Consider the following 20,376-nt stretch of genomic DNA (forward strand, 5'->3'; position numbering starts at 1 on the left):
ACATAGTGGGAGTGAAAATGCAGTTTGCAACATTTTACTTCAATTGTATGTAATTTTACATCATTTTTAGACAGTAGACAGAACAAGTTTCCCTTGAAAATTTAATTTCATGAAAACCCAATGATTCCCCAAAACAATCCGCAAATAATTCTTTTTCCAGCAGTTCCACTCAATTTCTAGAAGTCGCGCGAGCTCCTTCTTTCGTTGGGGACCATAACTCTTCGTTACCAATATGGTGTCTGCTAAATGTCCGAAGGAACAACTTTTCTTATAAATTTCTCACCAGTTGGAATAAATCATAACTGGCTCGCTCTGAAAGCTGCAGCAAGTTCCATCTCGGTTTTTCTGACATCTTTTTTGTTTCTTCTTGTTTTCCCTGCCCCCACCGCACTTTTCCGTTTGACTTGTGGGAAAACAGTTCAATGTTTTCCACCCACACCACTACCCCTCCCCCTCCTTGTCACAGTTCAACCGGATCGAAATCGGTTTGCGTTCGATTTGCTCGTTTGAAAAAGTTTGACCAAATTTTCATTTGTTTGAAAGTGAAGTTTGGCGTTTTTCGTCTCGACTCGGTCTCCGGTTTTTTTTTTGCATTTTCTCCCCCTTGATTCAGTATTGAGCCAAACGGTAAAAAGAGGAAGAAATACTGCCTCACAGTTTCAAACAATAACTAACGCGCCTTCTCCTGCTCGATTAAGGGGAAGTGTTTTTTTTTTCTCGAGGCTGTGGTTTGCCCATGCCTAACTTATGCTGCGAAAGCGTAGGTACTTGAGGGGAAGAGTAGTGAGTTGTTGAAGTACTACTACCAACTTGAAGTAACGCAAACCATTAAAACACTCGTGAATCACGGACGAGGGGTGAAAATATGAGTTTTTACTATAGTAGTACGAGCAGCAAGAAATTATACTTATTGCTGTGATTTGTGATATCATGGATCTATGTGTTAAAAGCATAATTGGGATTTTCTTTAATTTTATGTAATTAGCATTAAAATTACATCCTTAGAACGCAAAACTGTTTTTTTTTTTTTGCATGTTTTCAGGGTTTTATCAAGTTGAAAATATTAGTCATAACACAACAAATATTTCATAAGAGTTTCTAGAAATTCTAATAAATATTCAATGATTCAAAAATCAATAATAATTCAAAAAAAATAATAGAAGAGTTTTTTTCCTGAAGGATTAGCAGATCTGAAAATTAATTATATAGTATTTCTAATGAAATTCCCAAAACTTAGATAAAGTTAAAAAAATGCTTCTGTGTAAAATATAATAGTTGAAATAACAAACAAAAATTCCAAATACTTCAAAAATGTACAAGCCTTCATTCAAAAATCAAAACCTTTCTTTTTATAGCAAAAGTCATTGGTTTAAAATGAACGACAATGTATTTGTATTCTGTATAATGTATTGTATATATCATAATTAATTTTGTATTGTATTATTGAAATTCAATTTTTCGGAGTTGGTTAAATTCTCAAAAATCGTACGATTTATTTATTATGTTTTTGATATCTTTTATGGGACCAAAAAATACATTTTTTGAGCTATAGACAAGAAAACCCGCAAGGGTTATGAAACATTAAAAATGGAAATTTCATAAACTTTCCGATTTTGCAGAAGTAAGTTTTCTAACATTTTAATTTAAAGCAACTTTTCATAATTTTAAATTGTTTAATCTGGCTGAAACTTTTTGAGAGCCTTCCGTATACCCAAAGAAGCCTTCTGTGTAGGTCAGTGTTTGCCCTTATAATTTTCCATACAAAATTGCCATGTGGTAATTAAAAAATCTGCATCTCTTAAAAGAATATTTTGATCGATAGGTTTCTTTGGTTGGAAAAAATGGTACTCAGAAATAATTTTGTTGATTTATAAAATCACTGTTTGTCACTAAACATTGAATTCCATGAAACCGTTATTTTTAATTTAAAATGCCAATCATAGACATAAAATCTTTGACCAAATTCAATATTATTTTTTGAAAAATAGTGATCTTTCGAAAAAAATCGAAAAAAATGTCAAATAAATTTTTGGTTTTTTTTATAATGTAAAATCTATTTTGCAATCAAAAAGTACTTCAGTGAAACTTGGATAAAATGTACCTTTTTTCAATTTACACAATTTTTTGATAACTTTTTTGGAAATAGTCGCAGTTTTTTAATTTTCAAAAATAGTGCCTATTTTTGCCTACTCTTGAAAAAAAATACGAAGGCTAAAAAACCCCCTAAATATTGCTTTTTTAAACTTTATTAATACGGACTTTGATTTCTGAGATATGACCATGAAAATAGCTTTCCTCGGTGTTACCCAATTGGGTCCTAAAATAAAGCTTTGATTTGTGATATTATTTTATTCAACGATAAAATTTATTTTTTGCAATTCCGTCCTGAAACTACTTACTTTTGCTGTCATTCTTGAACGACGAAATAGCCTACTTTTCTGTACCAAAAATAACAGAATCGAATAGCAACACTTTTCAGCACTTGTTTTGAAAAGTAACACTTTTCAACATTTTTATTGATTAAAACAATTTATTGACAAAACACATGAAAATTTGACTTAAAATTTCACTCAATGGGTGTTTTTCGGAATTGCAAAAAATGTTGTATGGAACTCGTTGCAAAACTTGATTTTTTCGGCACTCTTCGTATTTATCCAACTCGGTGAACCTCGTTGGATAAATGTACGACTCGTGCTGAAAAAACCCTCTTTTTGCAACTTGTTGCATAAACTACTATTTCGGAGTACGTTTTACTGAGATTCAGCTAATGCAAAAAAAGAAATGACAACATAGAAATAAAACACCTTTTAGATTCGATTCCAAGGAGATGACAAAAAAAAACTCCTTTCTAAGAGATAATGTTTTCTTCAGTTTCTCTCCAATGCAGCAATTTAATTATTCTGTTCGAAGCGGAAATTTTAATCAATTTTCTATTTTCTCTTTTCCTTTCAGCAATACTTTTCCCTGGCAAAAGAAGCACAAAGTTTCAAGGGCAGCATCCTGTTATTTGAAACATTGTAGAAAAAAGCGCGTTCCGTAAATTACTTTAAGTATTTGCAAGAATTGTTTGAATTATCTAGTGCCTGAAAGTGCAATCCCGACAAGAAAAAAAACGAAGAAGAAAACAAGAGATATTACAAAAGCTGTACCGGTTTATTAGGTTCAATTCCCGCAAAACCACAACCAGATTATCCTGAAAAGAGCGAGAGAGTGGTGTTAAAGTGTCTGTTTGTGTATGTGCCGCAAGAAATCGCGACCAAAACAAAATCAGGACAACAAAATTGTGCTAATAACAGCCCCGGGCCAAAGGGTGGAGTGCAACATTGTCGTCGTTGTCGTTTTGCCGCAGACTTTGTAAACATAGCAACAAGGCAAATCCAGCTCTCCGAAGTGTGTCACAAACAACAAACACACACACACAGTACCACCCACTAAATACACCGTCGCTTGAACCGCGGTCGGGAGGGCAAAAATTGAAAACCTGCCACAGCACAAACACACACACACAAACATCACGATGAGGATTAGCGAGTGTGTTGATATCCGAACAGTCTTTCACGTGGCATTTGTCACTATGGCAGGTAAATATGATGGAAATTTTGTAGGGGGTCTAAATATATATTTTTTGTATTATTATTTTATAACATATAGTTATTAATTTATACAGGTGGGAAAAAAGTTAATAGTCAATCTCTTTTATCAAACTTTACTCAAAAATTCAAAATCCGGAATTCGCTGTTTACCCCTATATTCCTTTGTAGAGATTTATGCAATTTGTTTAGCTTGTTTTCACTGATGCAGCTTATCCCTTAAAATTATTCATGTTCTATTACAAACACTGTTTGAATAGAATGTGGTATTTTTGGAGCGGGAAGGTATTTCCAAGAAATAATCACTTAACGATACAGAAAATTCACACAAAACATTTTAATAGAAAGCTAACCAAAAAGAAATCAAATAATTCTATCAATAATAAATCAAAATGAAAAAAAAAATCATCATTAAAAACCTAATTTGTTATTATTTTATGTCAGTGGTTCTCAACCTTTTTCGTTCCATTCCCCCTTGACTAATTTTCCCTCCTTGAATTTTGAAAAAAAATCAAGTATCATAATCTTAGATTCAATCTTTACCATAAGATTGAAATTATTATTAGGCTACTACAAATTTTATTTAAAGTTTTTGTCTCCTCTTCCTTCAATGTTGGCCCAAAAATTAGGGAGCAAATTTATTTTTAAACTTAAAAATTCCAATAGGAGTTGACGTGCAATCAGCTGAAATCAATTTAAAATGCATTCCCCTGCGTTTTTAATCATTTTTAGCGATGTTTATTATCGCAAAAAGTTTTTTTTCGCTAAAATTTTTGTTTTCGTCAAATCTTACATTTTTTGAAAACTAATGATTGCAAAACAACTGTACTAGTGTAAAATGCATTTTAAAACACTTTTTCCATGCAAATGTTGAAACTATGGCTTGTTATTTCAATATTTATATTTTTTTATTTTTTTGCCCCCCCTCGACCCCGGTCATAGCCGAGGTAGAAAAACTTTGAAAAATATTTGCATCGGCTTTAAAAAGCAAAAAAAAAATGAAAAAAAAATATTTTAAATTTGTAAAATAAACTGAACATTTTTTTCAAATATAGTTTAATTGTTCTGAAATGGTTTGAAAAATTATAAAAGTATAATTTGAGCAGATTTCGGAAAAAAAACTTAAATTAAATGCTCATAGTTGTAAGGCTGCAAAATCTCAAATTTCCAAATTATATCTTCAACATTTTTATGAAATAACTGTTCCTATTTGAAATATTTCTCCTGGTTTTATTAAAATAAAACCTATTTTTTTAATTTTGTTCAAAAATATTCTATGCTTAATGTAACTAAATTTTACTGGAATTAACCCTGATTGTTAACTCGACACCGTTGTGCTTACTTGTCGCACGTGCATTTTGAGCCAAATTGAGTTGAGAACGCCATTTTGTGTAGCTAACAATGCCTCACCTTTTGACTTTTACAGATCCCCAAAATTCGATTCCAATCCTGAGATATCCAATAAAAACTGAAAAAACTCCGTGCATTGTTGTCGCTCTTCATATGAAAGAAGTTTCAATCTTGTCGTGCTATCTTGTCACTCCCTGAAAATTGATGTAAGTGCGACAACTGGCCAAAGGGATTTCAGGTCAGAACGCGTTTGACGCATGTACAAGCTAGACTACCGTAAACATTTGTAATTAAAACTCGGGACTCCAGCAACCAACTTCAACCAAACTTCAGGACAATGCACAGAATGGTCAGCCAAACAAAACGTGTTTGTTGTTGTTTACATTGCGTGCTCTAGGGGAAATTCTCCTATGTTTGGCAGGTTAAGCACTCGCTCCTAGCTCCATCCAATTTGCTAAGTTTCACTGTTTTAACAACTAATTTTGCAAAACTTTTGATAGAAACTTGCTTGCTCACTTCTTATTGAGCTATTTATCACTCGATTTCAGTTGAAAACGCTTTTAATTAGCATTAATTGAATGTCAAAGTTCTGACCTGCCAACATTAGAGGCACGCTGGAGTTAGATGCTGATCCCCTAGTTTTTGTTTATTCAAGGCCAAACATTAAAACGCGTTTTTCTCGGAACGTCGAAATGGCGGGTGCGACAAGATAGCACGACAGCATCGAACTGATCTCATTTAAAAATAAGTATAAAAATCCAACTCATTAAAATTAAACAATTTGATTACAACCACTACTCCTTTAAAGAATCCAAGGGTATTGTGTTTGAATCAATGCCATATGGTGAAAAACAGGAAAAAAAGTAAGGATGACGTAAATTACAAATATATTGAAAAAATCTACTTTTCAAAATGCAACTTAAATACTTCTCATTACTCCTAACTCAAAATTTAATGAAAACTTTAAAAAAATAAGATTCGCTACTGTTTGAAATACAATCAAAATTATAAAAATAATTACAAACCTTTTCTATTTTATATCAAACCCACTTTTGTATAAAAGCATAAAATATCCACACAAAAAAAAACATTTTTAGTGTTCATAAATCCTTCCCAATTCGATACTTTTAAAGAAAGTGTCATATATGGATTTTTTTTCAAACGCTTTTAAAGGTATTGGATTTCTATTGCAACCTCATCCTCAGTTGGATATTTTGCCTGGTCTCTGTTAAGTTTTACGTTTTTTCAATTGTTGAACATAATGGGTAATCCGTCAGCAATTGTTTACTGATTTTATTCAGCATTTAGTAATATGTAATATTTAATTGGAATCAAGCAATAGTATTGAAATTTGATGATTAGCAAATAATATGAATAATTTTCGATAACTAAATGAGTTATTTTCCGAGCAAATCATATAACCAGTTATTTCCACCTGCTTGGGTTATTATTTATTATAAATTTCAAACTGATACTGATTGGACCAATTGCACAAAAACAAAAACGATGCGTTTTGAAGTATAAAAGCATTACGCATCGTTAATTAATTTAAAGCTGAGCTTAACCCTCCCTCCGCTCTCCACACTATCCTGTCAATAACAGGAAATTTAATTTAAATTAAAGCATGTTTATCATCATCTGCATCGATTACTTAATAGCATCGTCCTTCTATCATGCCTTCGATCAACACAACCCCGTTCCGAAAATACATGACATCTTGCCCATTTAGAAAGTGCATTAAACCACCGCTCAATCACTTTTACTAACCCTCACTCTCCTTTCCATTTCAGTGTCCATCACACAGGTTACGACCGAGGACTGCGGCCAGGAGGAGCTCGTGCAGTGCACCAAGCCACTCCAGGTCCTCTCAGCCACTTCGGAGCTTTCGTTCGTCACGAAAAAAGAGGAACTGGATAAGCTCTGTCCGTGAGTATTGTTTGAAGGATTTCTCTCACTTTCCCCCCTTTCAAAATAGTGTAAAATTGATCTCATCATCACTTTTTTTTCGATTCAATTTAGGGCGTCCAATTTTCCCGGCTTTTGAATTTCCCGGGAAACGGGAAAAATATTTTGTGAATCCCGGGAATTCCCGGGATCCCGGGAAATTTTAGAAACAGTCATAAAATCTATGTTTTCATTATATTTGTTATGTTTTTCAAGCTTAAAATCATAGAATTAGCTCAGGTGATTAGCTTGGTGATAATCTACACTTAACAAGGACGACAGTTTTTAAATAGCTTAAAAGAAATTAAAAATGAATTGTTGTTGCTCTTTGTTGTGCTTTGGGTTTTGAGTGAACTAATTTTTTTATCCAATGTGATTGAAACTAAATATATAAGTCTTTCATCAATATATTTATTTCATATATTTTTTTTATATCGCATGACTAGAAAAACTTAAAAAATTTCTTTAAAAATGTCATAAAAAATTAATCGAAAACAAATAAAATAATGCAAGTCATATAAAATTTTTGATACTTTTTGAATTTCATGTTTCATATAAAACATATTTTACAAATTATCTGTAAGTCACTACCGCCAACTGGAGAAAACAGTCTGAATAGGTACATGAAAATTAAGAACAATAAATTTTGGAAATCGGTGAACTAATTGTTTGGTTCTGTTCCTGTTTTAACCGAAGTAATTCAAAACATTTAGCAAATAAATTGGCTTACATTTATCCTGATTCGGACCAGATTCCGGCGATTGATGAAAAATATTTTAATATGATTTTTTTCATATGTAAAAATATAAATATACGTAAATATTATTCCCAGTTTAAAACTATATAAAATTTAATTTAAAATATTTAAAGCGCAAGGCATTTTGCGAATCTGTAACCTAAAATTTTAACAATTTTCCCTAAAAATCCAAATTAATGCTAATATATGTCGAATACAAATTTTAAATTCGTATCGATTACTAAGTATTCAACTGTTCGTCTATTTCCACAACCAAATTTAATTTTCCTGACTAAAATTTGTTTTTTTTCAATTTCGGGAATTCCCGGGACAAATTATAAAAAATCCCGGGATTCGGGAATTCCCGGTTTTGGTAAAATCCCGGGATTTTCGTCCCGGGAATTCCCGGGATGGACGCACTAATTCAATTGTTTTTTCCCCTCCCAACTCCCAACTATGACCGATTTTGCCCCGAAACGAACATGTTTGTTGCTTTGCGGTGGAAAAGTTTAATTTTATGCTTCCGACAAATCCCGAGCCGGTCTTCGTCGTCGGCTTGTGGTCTTTATCTAATAGCCGAGAAGCGAATTTTCACAAAACTGGTTCTGTCTGCTCGTACTGAGTCCAACCGTGTTTGCCACACTTGCTCTCTCTGAGGGAACTTCATTTTCCCTCCTTACCACAACAGACACACATGCTGTCGACACATGAAAACACTGCCACATGGTCTGTCAGACAAGATACAACTTGGAAAAGGGAGAGAGAGAGAGAGAGAGTGGGGGAAATGCATTTTCTAATTGAGTGTGCAAATGTTTCTGTTTCGGAAGAATTGTTTACATTTGTGTTGGTTTTAAACTTATTTTTCAATCAAATTAAATCTGAAGTTTGATTAATTTGAATAACAATTTCTTCTTCTTAATTTAACAAAAAAAACAGCCTTCCAAATTCCTCAGGTGATTTACTCAAATGACTTTTTTCCTCCCATTTCTGCTCCAAAGCACGGTGGTTCTAAACAAATTTTAATCGACATGGCAAACAGGTCATTCCACCGAGTGCTGCTTTCGACATTGTTGAGTAATTAGAAACGAAAAACTTTTCTCATTTTGCACCTCTGTCCCGAGTTGGTGGCTGCCATTGCACCTCACTCCAATAGCATTGGATGAGATATTAGTGCGCTAAATCGAAAAACCTAAATTGCAGCAATAATTTGTACGGTTTTATTGACCGGTACTGGTTTGTTTTCTGGGAAGGTTTTATTAAATTTGATTAATTTTCTACTGAGAGCTTGACTAGACAGGTTCCCAAAAAATAATAGCGACACCATTTTGATTAAATTTTGAATCTAAACAAAAATGAAATAATGTTAATATTTCGTTTTGAGCATCTTAAATTTAATTTTGTCAAGAAATCTGCATTATTTCATTCTATGCGTGATTTTTTATTTAAAAAAAACTTTTTTTTTTCAATCTTAAGACTTAATTTTTTTCGTCTAAAAAAACTCTAAGATTGAGTTCCTTATATCTTGGCTAGAGCGTCCAATTAAAATCCCGGGACACGGGAAATTTTAATCCAATTTCTCAGAAAATCCCAGGAATTACCAGGATTTATTCAATATTATCAATTGATTGAATTGAATACAACCCTATTATTTTCTTTAAGTTCTTTATATTTTTATTTTTTATTTTCTGGGCATTTTTAAAAATTGAGATTTAAAAATTCCCGTGAATTCTGGGATTTTTCCCCGAGACGATAAATTGGACGCTCTAACCTGGGCTAAAATCACTAAAAGTAAAAAAATTGTATTAATTTTTAACTCTCATAAAAATATTATCTTACTATGCCGATTTGTAGTGAAGCTAGAATATTTCTAAATGTTTTTACAAAGTGTGTTCAATTAACAGTTTGAATCTCAGGAAAAAGAAGATCTATTTTTAGTATTTCTCAGTTTATTTAAAAAAAAAGCAACATTCAGTAATTTTTAAACACTTCAAAAATATATAACTTTCATTGCTAATGTAAAGTCAAAACAATTTATTTTCTATTTCTATATGTATCTTTTCTGTACCATTTCAATCAACAAAACAACTCCAAGGTACAAGGTTTTTAATAATGTTTATTCAAATTTTATATGCAAAAAAAAATTTTAATAATAAATTGGTCGATTTTGAGAAGAATTGCTCTACAATAAATAACTGAAAACTTTTTTTCGACGTTTTAAATCTTAGTGAATTAGGCCATTTTTCCTCCTTCGAAAATATCCAAAAAATCAAGCATCAAAAAAATATTGCTAAAAACAGTTGATTGTAAACTATTTAAAATACTTTGTAGGCTTCCTTGATTGATGTGCACCCTTAACAATATTTTCTACACAATATTGATGTTTCATGTAAATATCACATGAAAATAACATTTAAACTACACAGGAAAAAAAGGCAATATTAAATCTGGGAAGGGGTACATCTTTTATGTCAGAAAAAATGCATAATTTTACCTCTGAAAATGTGTAATTTTACCACTATTCTGGTGTAATATCGCATTTTCAGTCTAAATTGAGGTAAAATTTAGTAATAAAAGAGGTAATATTCAACCTTCTAAAATTACATCTTCCAAATTTGCACTTTTTTTGCTGTGAAGAATGAGCTGTCGATGAAAATTTTTTCATCAAGAAATTAGGCCGTTGCAAATATTTTTCAAAATTTATGTTGTTTTTTAAATAAAAAATATTACACTTCAATAATTTTATCAAAAAAATAAAGTTGGGACCACAATCCGGTACAAATTTTTTTTTTAGAAGAAATATTGTTAAATATTCATTAACATTTTGCAAAATTTCGATATTTGATGATAATGATAATGATGTATATTTATAAAACGTGTTATGATTCTTTTCGAAAATCAGGCTTGAAATTTGTTTTTTTTTCTAAATGTGTGAATTTTAAAGAAAGTTTTTTTTATAATTATAAAAAATTAAAACAACTGCCTCGATAACATTAAGATTTTCTTGGACTTAAAATTCTACCTATTGAATCACTTTTTTATCCAATAAAATAAGCTCATTTAATCCCGGTGTCAAACGCATTTTTCTTTGAAATTTCTCACATTGTCAATACATTGCGTCACGACCCATAACACGCGTAATTATTTATGATTACATTTTAACTTTTGTTTTCGTGCTTTCCCTCACACCATTATAAAAGCCCATTATTCGCAGCTAATCATGTACCATGTACCTAATTTATACAATGTGTGTTATTGCGAGCTGTCATCACGTCGTCGTCGTCATCGCCGTTGTGATGCTGAAAAATGCCCCTCCTGTCGTTAGGCTTATGTTGCGCCTCGCTAAATGACTCTCTAAATGGAGTTAATTTCATTACATTATTTTCATAAATTAAAATTAACCCTGTTTAATTAATTATTTAAAATGTGATATGCTTTCACAGCCACCCAAAAGCTCACCTCCCCATCAGCCCGACGCTCGACTTCCGGTGGGTGCTTCCCCACCACAACCACCCACACAATTCCACTGAACCATGATGAGCATACGCTGCTGGGCGGGCCACACGTGGAAAACAAGCAGGAGGAGGAGGCTTTTCCCACAGACAGATTTCCCTCCCCCATTTGGGGGAGATGAAAAATTGCTCCCCTTTTTTGCGAACCATGGCTCATTTGACTTTTTGACTCCACTCACACACACACACACACATGTGAAACAATAGAGCCTCGGCCTATTGGTTTGATGCCCGAAATAATGGCTTTTCCAAATTTCCACAACGAGAAAGGATAAAACAACAAAAGGATTTCCCTCAGTCAAACAGCCACCGCAAAACGGAAGGCCGAGTGGCGGGCAAAAAGCACAACTGAGAGAGAGGGAGAGTGGGAGGCAACAACCCGCTCGTCATAAATTTTAATTATGTATCATATGTGTCTCACATTCGTAATTTGTTTGTTCCACTTTGGCCTTTTTGCTGAAGCTGTGGACTGTGCCGGGGCCGTTGTGGTGCTCATTTGCACTTTCACTCTCCGGATACGACTGTGTCGGCTTAAATATTCCGCACAACTTGCAGGAGTTGCAGGGATGGTGTTTAAGTTGCTCATTGTACCCAATTTTTAATTGTTTACCTCTTATCTACATATTAACAAATAAAGAAATCTTTTTATTCAGTGCAATAAATATTCAAAATATGTGCATGAAAATTTAAGAATAATCAAGAAAATAAAACAATTCATGTGAAGATCATTTTAAAGTAAAAAAAACAAGATTTTTTCATCTCCTCCCCCCCCCCCCCTCCCCTTCCCCTATTCGTAAAAAGTGTGGGGTGAAAAAAAAATTATTGACTAAAATTGAAATTTTCTTAAAAACCTTGTACAACCGAATGCTTATTCATGCATTTTAAATCAAATAAAGACATTATAATCTTTCTGAACATTTCAAATTTATTTAAAAAACATTTATATACTCAAAATATATCTTTACGTGCACTTAAAAAAAAATAAAATCAGATTTCTGATCTGAAGCCAAAATAGAACATTATGCTTTTGTGAAAACAACTTAAGAGGTTACATACATATAAATCGACAAAAAGTCAGAGGTTGGCGTGAGCACACACTTAATTTTTTTCAAAATCTGTTTGCAGGGCATTAAAATTTACATTTTCATCTAATATCAAAACAAATTTTAAGACATTTGGTTGCATCATTGCCAAGATAAAGCTATTTGAAGTTAGCAGTTTCAAAAAAGGGATGTCACGGTATCTCAACACTGCCTTGACCAAATCGGCTCAAAATTTTGGTGAAGACTCGGTAAACCGGTCCTGTGTGCATGAAGAAGGCCGATTTTCAAAAAGCTTATGTTTAAAAAAGATTAAAATATTTTTGTGTTTTTCATATAAGAAATCGTCAGTTTTTGATTTTTTTATTTTTTTATAAAGCAAAATTTCAAAATCATGCTTCGTCATGCACACGGGATATGTCTTGAGAGTCTTTACCCCGAATTTCAGCCAATTTGGCACATCCCATCTCGAGATATCGTGGCACCCGTAAATCAACTCGGTGTTTCGAGAAAAACGCTCAGAAAGTTTGACAGTCCGCTTTGCGCACAGCAAAATGTTGAGCTTAAAATCATCTCTAACTCAGTTTACCCAAGTAACCACAAGCACTAAATTGAAGTATTAATTCAGTACTAAATCAGCACTGGAATGTTTTGAAGTAGTAAATAAGCTTTGCGAATGCTTCAAAATACCACAACTTTGCTGCATTACAACTGGCATTAAATCACCATTTACGACCTTGAAAATGTGCTTAAAAGCATTTGATGTTTATCAACAAAGTAACCCATCGATACGGGAAACATTTCAACCAGGCACGCTCTTATTGACTTTAATCCTTCTCCCGTCATACCGTTCTAGTAAGCGTGCGGGCTAAGGCGCAGTTCTCCCAGTGTGCATCAGTTTCATTTTTGCGTGAACTGGGTTCAATTCCCGCTGATTGAATTGTTTTTCTTGTTTTTTTTTTGTACAGAAACGCAGCCTGTAATTAAGTCAAATTTTTCAAAACATATTCCCATAGCACAAAGGACATTATCAAATGTTCTCTGGTAAATTGAATGACTTTTCTCACAAGCAAAAAGCTGCTTTCCGGAAGTCTGATACACTTTGTGAAATTTTGCCAACCATGGACCAAGCACTCCTCGGAAAAGCAGTTCCCGTTAGCCGTTAGCCAGTGCTTGTCCCTTTTAACCCGTAATTAATTGTACTGCACTTTACTGGCTGGCCGCAATTTGCTGAGTGATAATCGATAATTTCCTTCCAACGAAATCACAACGGAAACTCGAAACAGCAAAAAGAAAGTCTTAATTAATGTTCGATGCATCAACCACATCGATTAAAACTTTCAAAACAAACACTCAATTCCGAATACATCAGTTGGCTTGCGCGCATCCTGGAGATTGACGAGAAAAATGTAAGAATAACATCAAAGTGTCACACTCACACATGAAACGCAACAGGAGAAATCAAAAAACAAAGGAGGCCCACCACCAAGTGTGAGTGCAGCAGCTGTTCTTTTTTTTCCCCCAGCCTTGACGTCGATAAAGCAGTTTGTTTTTGTTCAAGCTTTCGGCGAAGCATTAAATCGGCATCACTGTGCGCCACTTGAAATATTTCTCAAGGGAAAAGTGCTGATTAAATGTTTTGAAGCATTATTTGCTGGTATTAAATGCCAATATAATGCTGATTTAATGCTGCTATTTAGTGCTTCGCGGTTACTTGGGTATAATCATGTAATATCTTCATGAAACTTTCAGGAGTGATTAATAATCATATTTTGAGTGGATTTATCAAATAATCTGTAATATAAAATATTGTGATTTTCTACATATATGTAACCCCTTAAGCAATTTAAAATTGTAGGTAGTTGAAGGATTGTGCATTTTTTTTAATTTGTGTTGTACGATGAATGACAAAAGTTTCATAAATTTTGGCAAACATTTTTTTTTTTCATTATATGCATTTTTTTTATTACAATACATTTTCTTTATTAAACACTCATTTGCACTAAAATTAAATTACAACAGTAAATTTTAAAAATTTCTAAAGATAAACCTATTTTTAGTTAATTTTTTTATGTGCCAAATTGATTGAAAGAGATAATGTAATAAAAAAAAATATAATAATAAATACCATATTTTGTATCGTGCACACTTGCAATCTTGTTTTATAAAGGTCGTTGCATTATTTTTCAAAGTTTATGTCGCAAAAAGATTTATTTTTTCGGCGAAAAAAAATCTCTTCGATACTTGGATATTTTGAAAACTTATGATTGCAAAACACTTGGGCAGGTGTAAAATGAAAACATATTATAAACTTCAAAAAATATTTGCAACGGCCTAAATGGTTGAAAAATACGAAGATTATTTTGTTTGAGATAAGATAAAAAAAATAAAAAAGGGTTTTTTACTCTCTTTTGTAAAATTAATTTCATAATCTTAAAACAATTGGTACCAGACAATCAAATTTAACATGTGAAAAAAGTATGTGGTAAGGAAAAACATAATTGATGTTCTCTCAAATTTCTATGTTCCATTGTTCGGAGCTCACATTCAATGTCTTCTAAGTCTAATAGTAATTATAAAATTCATTTAGGGAGACTCAAAATTAAAATTGGGTGGCATTTGCACATATACTTTAAAAGGTGTTATGAAATCAAAATTTTACAATGTTGTTCATCTTTGATCTGTACGGAACTTAAAAAATGAATTAGACTTTTAATTCGATGATTTAAAAATTCATGTTTTCATATTTTCGATCAGACTGCTCGCCAAAATCAAAATAATTAAATATTGCATAATTCGTAAACAGATTTTTGTTCTTTGGCTTTCAATTTTATAAAATATTTCAAATGTATTTTTTTTTTGTCTGAAAGTTAATCAACGAATTAATAAAAAATCGATTTTATTAAAAAAAATTATGCATTGCATAAAAAATAATAATTCAAAAACAAAGTGGTAGAAAATTTGTCCGACATCTTTTAAAAAATCTAGAGCTTTTTTAAAATAAAGGTACTATAAACATATGAAACACAATAGTTTATAGGACCTTTACAAAAAAATTATAATAAATAATAATAAAATTAAAAAACAACAAAAATTACCATCCCTTTTTCCACATCCCGCGTATTTCCCAGCCAACCATCGCCGAAACAAAAAAAAAAGAGTCCTTCCGGGATTGAACGTCGACAAGTTGCCTCTGTTGGTAGTGGTGGTGTTGAAAAACTCCACCCAAAGTCACATTTTTCACGTACCGTGGTTAATGACTGAAATTTTAAGCCGACGACGCGTTCGCTGCGGATACTATCCGAAGTTTATAAGAAGGACAAGCAACACAAAAAAACATGTAATAACATCCGCACGTCTGCATTACGACCCTCTATACTCACAAATTGAACGTTTTAATAACCTTGTCTGGTGGTGGAAGTGGTTCTTGCCGGGGTTGACCCCTCAGTCAGTCGTTATCCGGGGTGCTGGGAGCACGTCCGCAGAAATCGTATACTTTCAAAGGAGGAGATGTTGAGTTTTTGTCCTTGTTGGAGGGCATAAAGCTCACACCTTTCTACTAATGGGTCGAATGAGACGCAGTACGTGGTTGGGTACAAATGGTACTAAATTGAATGTTTAAATTAAAAATTTAGGGTTGCGACAGTCGTTAATGGGTGGTAACGATTTTTGGAGTTGAAATTGTTTTAATATTTATTAGATTTTTTTTTGCAAATTGACAATATCTGGAAAATTCGAACCGAACATAATGTTTATTTATAGAATATTATTCAAGATCATAATGCTGACCTCGAGCCAATGTCCTCAGCAATTTATTCATGGACATGATGTTAACACGCTGGTACAAAACCACTGAAGCCCCCGAACACACGCTTGGACAAACACCATAAATTACGTATTCTATCGTCATTGTCACGAAGATAACCATCCAAACTGACACAAATTCAGAAATGTGGCTCTAGTCTCCAGTACATTCCGCACTGAACCCGGTGCGTACTGAACGAGTGCGATTACGGCCCGATGACTCCTGGATGGACATCTGCCAGCATTTCCCAGTCAGTTTGAGGGCTCTTTTGAGGCTCTACACACACACACATTCGTTTACAAATTTGGCATTTTCTACAAGCTGATGAAATATAAATGAATGCGAACCAAACGGACGGATTTTGATCCCTTCTCTGGTGTTTGCAGTGAATCAAGTGTGAAAACGGTTGGTTTTACTGTTTTTGGCTAGGAAAACATCAATAAAAATACCTACATATTTAAAAGAAATCTAGAAAAAATATATTTTGAGAAATTTTCTCACTTTTATAACTTCAAACCATCAAAAATGTTTACTGTATTTTTTTTAAATCGGAAAAATCTTTTATCAGCATTTGCATATTTCACAAAATTTGCAGTAAACTATCGAATCTTCAAGAGTTCAATCATTTTACTAATGGTGAAAAAATAGTTACTATTTCAAAAAGTTTAAAAACTAGAAGCAACTGTAACTCAATATTTATAATTAAAAAAAACATTTTTAAAAACAAAAACGTTCTTCACACTTTTTTATTAAATATGCCGTTCTCAAGTAGATATGGATATATATTTTCAATTTCTGAGCAATTCTCTCAGATATCGGTCATTGGGAGCGGCCGTGGCTGACTGGTTACGGTGTTTGCTTTGTAAGCGAATGGTTCTGGGTTCGATTCCCATCTGCTCCCAACGAGAAAAGATAAGAACACAGAAATTTGAATTGATGAATATGAACGAAAAACCAAAGTCGCTCGAGGCGGGGTTCGAAAAAAAATTTAAATTCAAAAAAAATAAAAATTCAAAAAAAAATACCGATTTCGTAGAGATTTGCTCTTCTTTTTGTTTTTTAAAAATATTTCTTGAGAAAGAAAATAACTTCTGTACGAAAAAAAAAAAATTTTGAATGGCTTAGGAAAAACCAAAATAAACCTCTCTGAAGTCTTGAAAATTGGAGGATTCATTTTTTCAAAAAGCAGCCTCCAATCTATGGAAATAAGTTTTTCTAAGTGTCCCCTAATTAATGTGTTATTTTCAACTGACGATATTATGGAAACTATTGGTTCGATTTTCAATGTTAAAAAATGAAACTTTTGTGAAATTTTACGAAATTGCTTTTAAGTCTTAAAATCAAGTTCAACGTGAAAGGACTAAAAACAGATTACATTCCTTATTTCGTTTCGACCAAAATTGTAAATTTTGATTTTTTTATTGAAATATCAGAAAATTTTAAATAAAATTTGAAAAGTTTGAAAAATCGTGAACTTTATTAGAACTTTGTAAAAGTACTTGTCGATTGTAAATTTTATTAAGTTCCGGCTGAAACTTTTTTGGTGCCTTCGGTATGCCCAAAGAAGCCATTTTGCATCATTAGTTTGTCCATATAATTCTCCGTACAAAATGATGTATGAAAATCCATCATTCATACAAAAATTATGCATGAGAATTCAAAAATCTGTTTCTTTTGAAGGATTTTTTTGATCAATTTGGTGTCTTCGGCAAAGTTGTAGGTATTAATAAGGACTACACTGAAAAAAAATGATACACGGTTAAAAAAATTTGGTGATTTATAATTTAACTAAATATAACAAAAATTGTTTAACTTAATTTTTTGATGTAAAATCAAATTTTCTGTACAAATTTGGCAACTGTCCATACAAAAATGATTTATGAAAATTCAAACATCTGTATCTTTTAAAGGAATTTTTTGATCGATTTGATGTCTTCGGCAAAGTTGTAGGTATGGATAAGGACTACACTGGAAAAATGTTTTTTTGGTAATTTTTAATTTCACTTTTTGTCACTAAAACTTGATTTACAAAAAAACACTATTTTTATTTTATTTTTTCATTTTCTGATATGTTTTAGAGGACATCAAATGCCAACTTTTCAGAAATTTCCAGAATGGGCAAAAAATCTTTGACCGAGTTATGAATTTTTAATCAATACTGATTTAAAAAAAATCGAAATATCGGTCGCAAAAATTTTCAAATTCATTTTTCGATGTAAAATCAAATTTTTAAGTTATACTCATTTTTAGGTAACTTTTTTGAAAATAGTCGCAGTTTTTAATTTTTTTAAATTAGTGCCCAAGTTTTCCTTGTTAGTATTGATTTAAAATTTGTAAAAATATTGTTTTCGAAAAGATCAGAAAATTTCACTTAAAACTGCTACTATTTTCAAAAAAGTTACCTAAAAATGGCTATAACTTGAAAACGGTGCAGTTTATCAAAATTTCAATAATGTACTTTTTGATTGCAAATTTGATTTTACATCGAAAAATGAAATTGAAAAATTGTTGGGACCAATATTTCGATTTTTTGAAAAAATCAGTATTGATTCAAAAAGTCATAACTTGGTCAAAGATTTTTTGCCCATTTTGGAAATTTCTAAAAAGTTGGCATTTGATGTCCCCTAAAACATATCAGAAACTTTTTGAATAGTCGAACAATCTTTTGTCAAACCTTCGATTTAATTTTATTTTATGATTTGTAAGAAAAGCTACATGACACAAATAGATGGTATCCACACATCCAAGAAATGGAATGGTCAACGAGAATCAATTTCAGATGATTTCCAGTACTTCCCTTCAACATCCCAGAGTAGTAGAGACTTTCTGGACTTTTCCAAAGGTTCTGGGACTAAGACGATTTACCGTAATGTCAAGAAGTCCTTTCCCATTCTCCCCTCCCTCCTTTACTCCACGTGACCAAGAACAAACAATACAGATGGGAACGGTTACACGTGTAAACGATATGCATGACTGTTGGCCTCAACCCCAAATCTGAACTAGAAGATGATACCTTGTTCTTGTTTGCCGATCTACTGCTTGAGCAAAATGTACGTTTGAGTGGAGCGGCCCTCCCAGTGAGAGGAAGCTCCAAACATCTGCCAGGGACACTTTTCAACTTCTCCGACTTAATCTCACACCTTGTATCAGGTCATCATTTTCCCACCCGAGTTGACCCTTTTTCCACCGGAAAAAGGGGATTTCACTTAAGTGTTGCTCGCTCTTCCTCTTCCGAAGCAAAGCCACATCTGTATCGTTTCCACACAGTTCAAAATCTTACTACAGAATTATACTCCTTCCCGTAAGTCCCTCGTAATCCTTCCCCGAACTCTGTCTGACCCCGAACCTTTGAGCTCTCGCAGATTCCAATCACTTCTAACGCAAAGTTTTCCCCCAAACAAAAAAAAAATCTTTCAGAGATCTTCACTCCGGACTACACTGTATACGGAGCTACACGAGGCGCTGTATGAACATCCACCAGCGGGATCACTTCAACAAGCTGTACCACGGGACGAACGAGGTCATCCACGAGCTCTGCGAGGAAGGACCATATCAGGAAGGCACGTACGTATTGTATGAATTATATCCATGTTTCATGAATCAGCCCCCACAGCCACCCCAAAATCATCATTATCCCTCCTTTCCCCTACGCCACCAAATGTCGTTCAATTTGCAATCGAAGTTATTTATGCCTTTAATTTATATCAGTGATGGAACGGAATCGGTTTTTGTTTAAACAAAGCTTAATTATTCAAACGCGAAAAATAACGGCTTAATCATTTCACAACAGGCAAATAAACACAAATCAACATTTAAACAGCGGACACGTGTATCGGCATGTGATAACGGCATGTCGGCTGTCACGTGGATTTAATTTGTTGCAAATTATATAATTTGTTTATTATTTGTCTGGGGAGACTAATATGAGATTCTAATGTGTCGTCAAAGAGTTATATAAAATACAAAAAAAAAACAAAATTGGCCATTCACATTTTGAAAGTAATTTGAAACAAGCCTAAATAATGATTAAACATTCCAATTTGCAAATATTTTAAAAACAAACCAAACAAATTTCTACATGTCATCACTAACTTATAGGATAATTTTTATTCGATAACAGGCTTTTAACAAAAAAGAACACAAGCAAAATAAGGGAATTTATCATCGATAATATTAGCGTCTAAAGATAGCGATAATGGTTATCGTTATTTCGATAATTCTATCGACGATAACGAACGTAAACTAACTTTTAAAATCTTTCAAAAATTTACTTAATCAAACAATTTCATGTAAAATTTTCAATGCATTCACCAAGAATATATTTTTTGATAATTTAATAAGCTTCAAAGCATAAATACTAAAACAAATCTCAGATTACCGTATTTTTTCGAAAACATCGAAG

General features: G+C 32.7%; 2 protein-coding genes across 2 annotated transcripts in view; one reads left to right on the plus strand and one right to left on the minus strand.

Annotated features, from left to right (window-relative positions):
* Nucleotides 1-20,376, minus strand: part of LOC120421577 (cathepsin B-like) — a 400,102-nt gene that overhangs the window by 271,501 nt on the left and 108,225 nt on the right. The gene's annotated exons all lie outside the window — the stretch shown is intronic.
* LOC120421579 (uncharacterized) overlaps nucleotides 1-20,376 on the plus strand; it is a 60,143-nt gene that overhangs the window by 23,877 nt on the left and 15,890 nt on the right. The window contains exons 2-4 of the mRNA XM_039584811.2: nucleotides 2,953-3,581; nucleotides 6,731-6,866; nucleotides 19,392-19,534. Of these exons, the coding sequence (XP_039440745.1) occupies nucleotides 3,518-3,581; nucleotides 6,731-6,866; nucleotides 19,392-19,534 (343 nt within the window). The 5' untranslated portion in view covers nucleotides 2,953-3,517. The remainder of the gene's footprint in view (nucleotides 1-2,952; nucleotides 3,582-6,730; nucleotides 6,867-19,391; nucleotides 19,535-20,376) is intronic.

This window comes from Culex pipiens, chromosome 2 (assembly GCF_016801865.2).
Source record: "Culex pipiens pallens isolate TS chromosome 2, TS_CPP_V2, whole genome shotgun sequence".
NCBI lineage: Eukaryota > Metazoa > Arthropoda > Insecta > Diptera > Culicidae > Culex > Culex pipiens.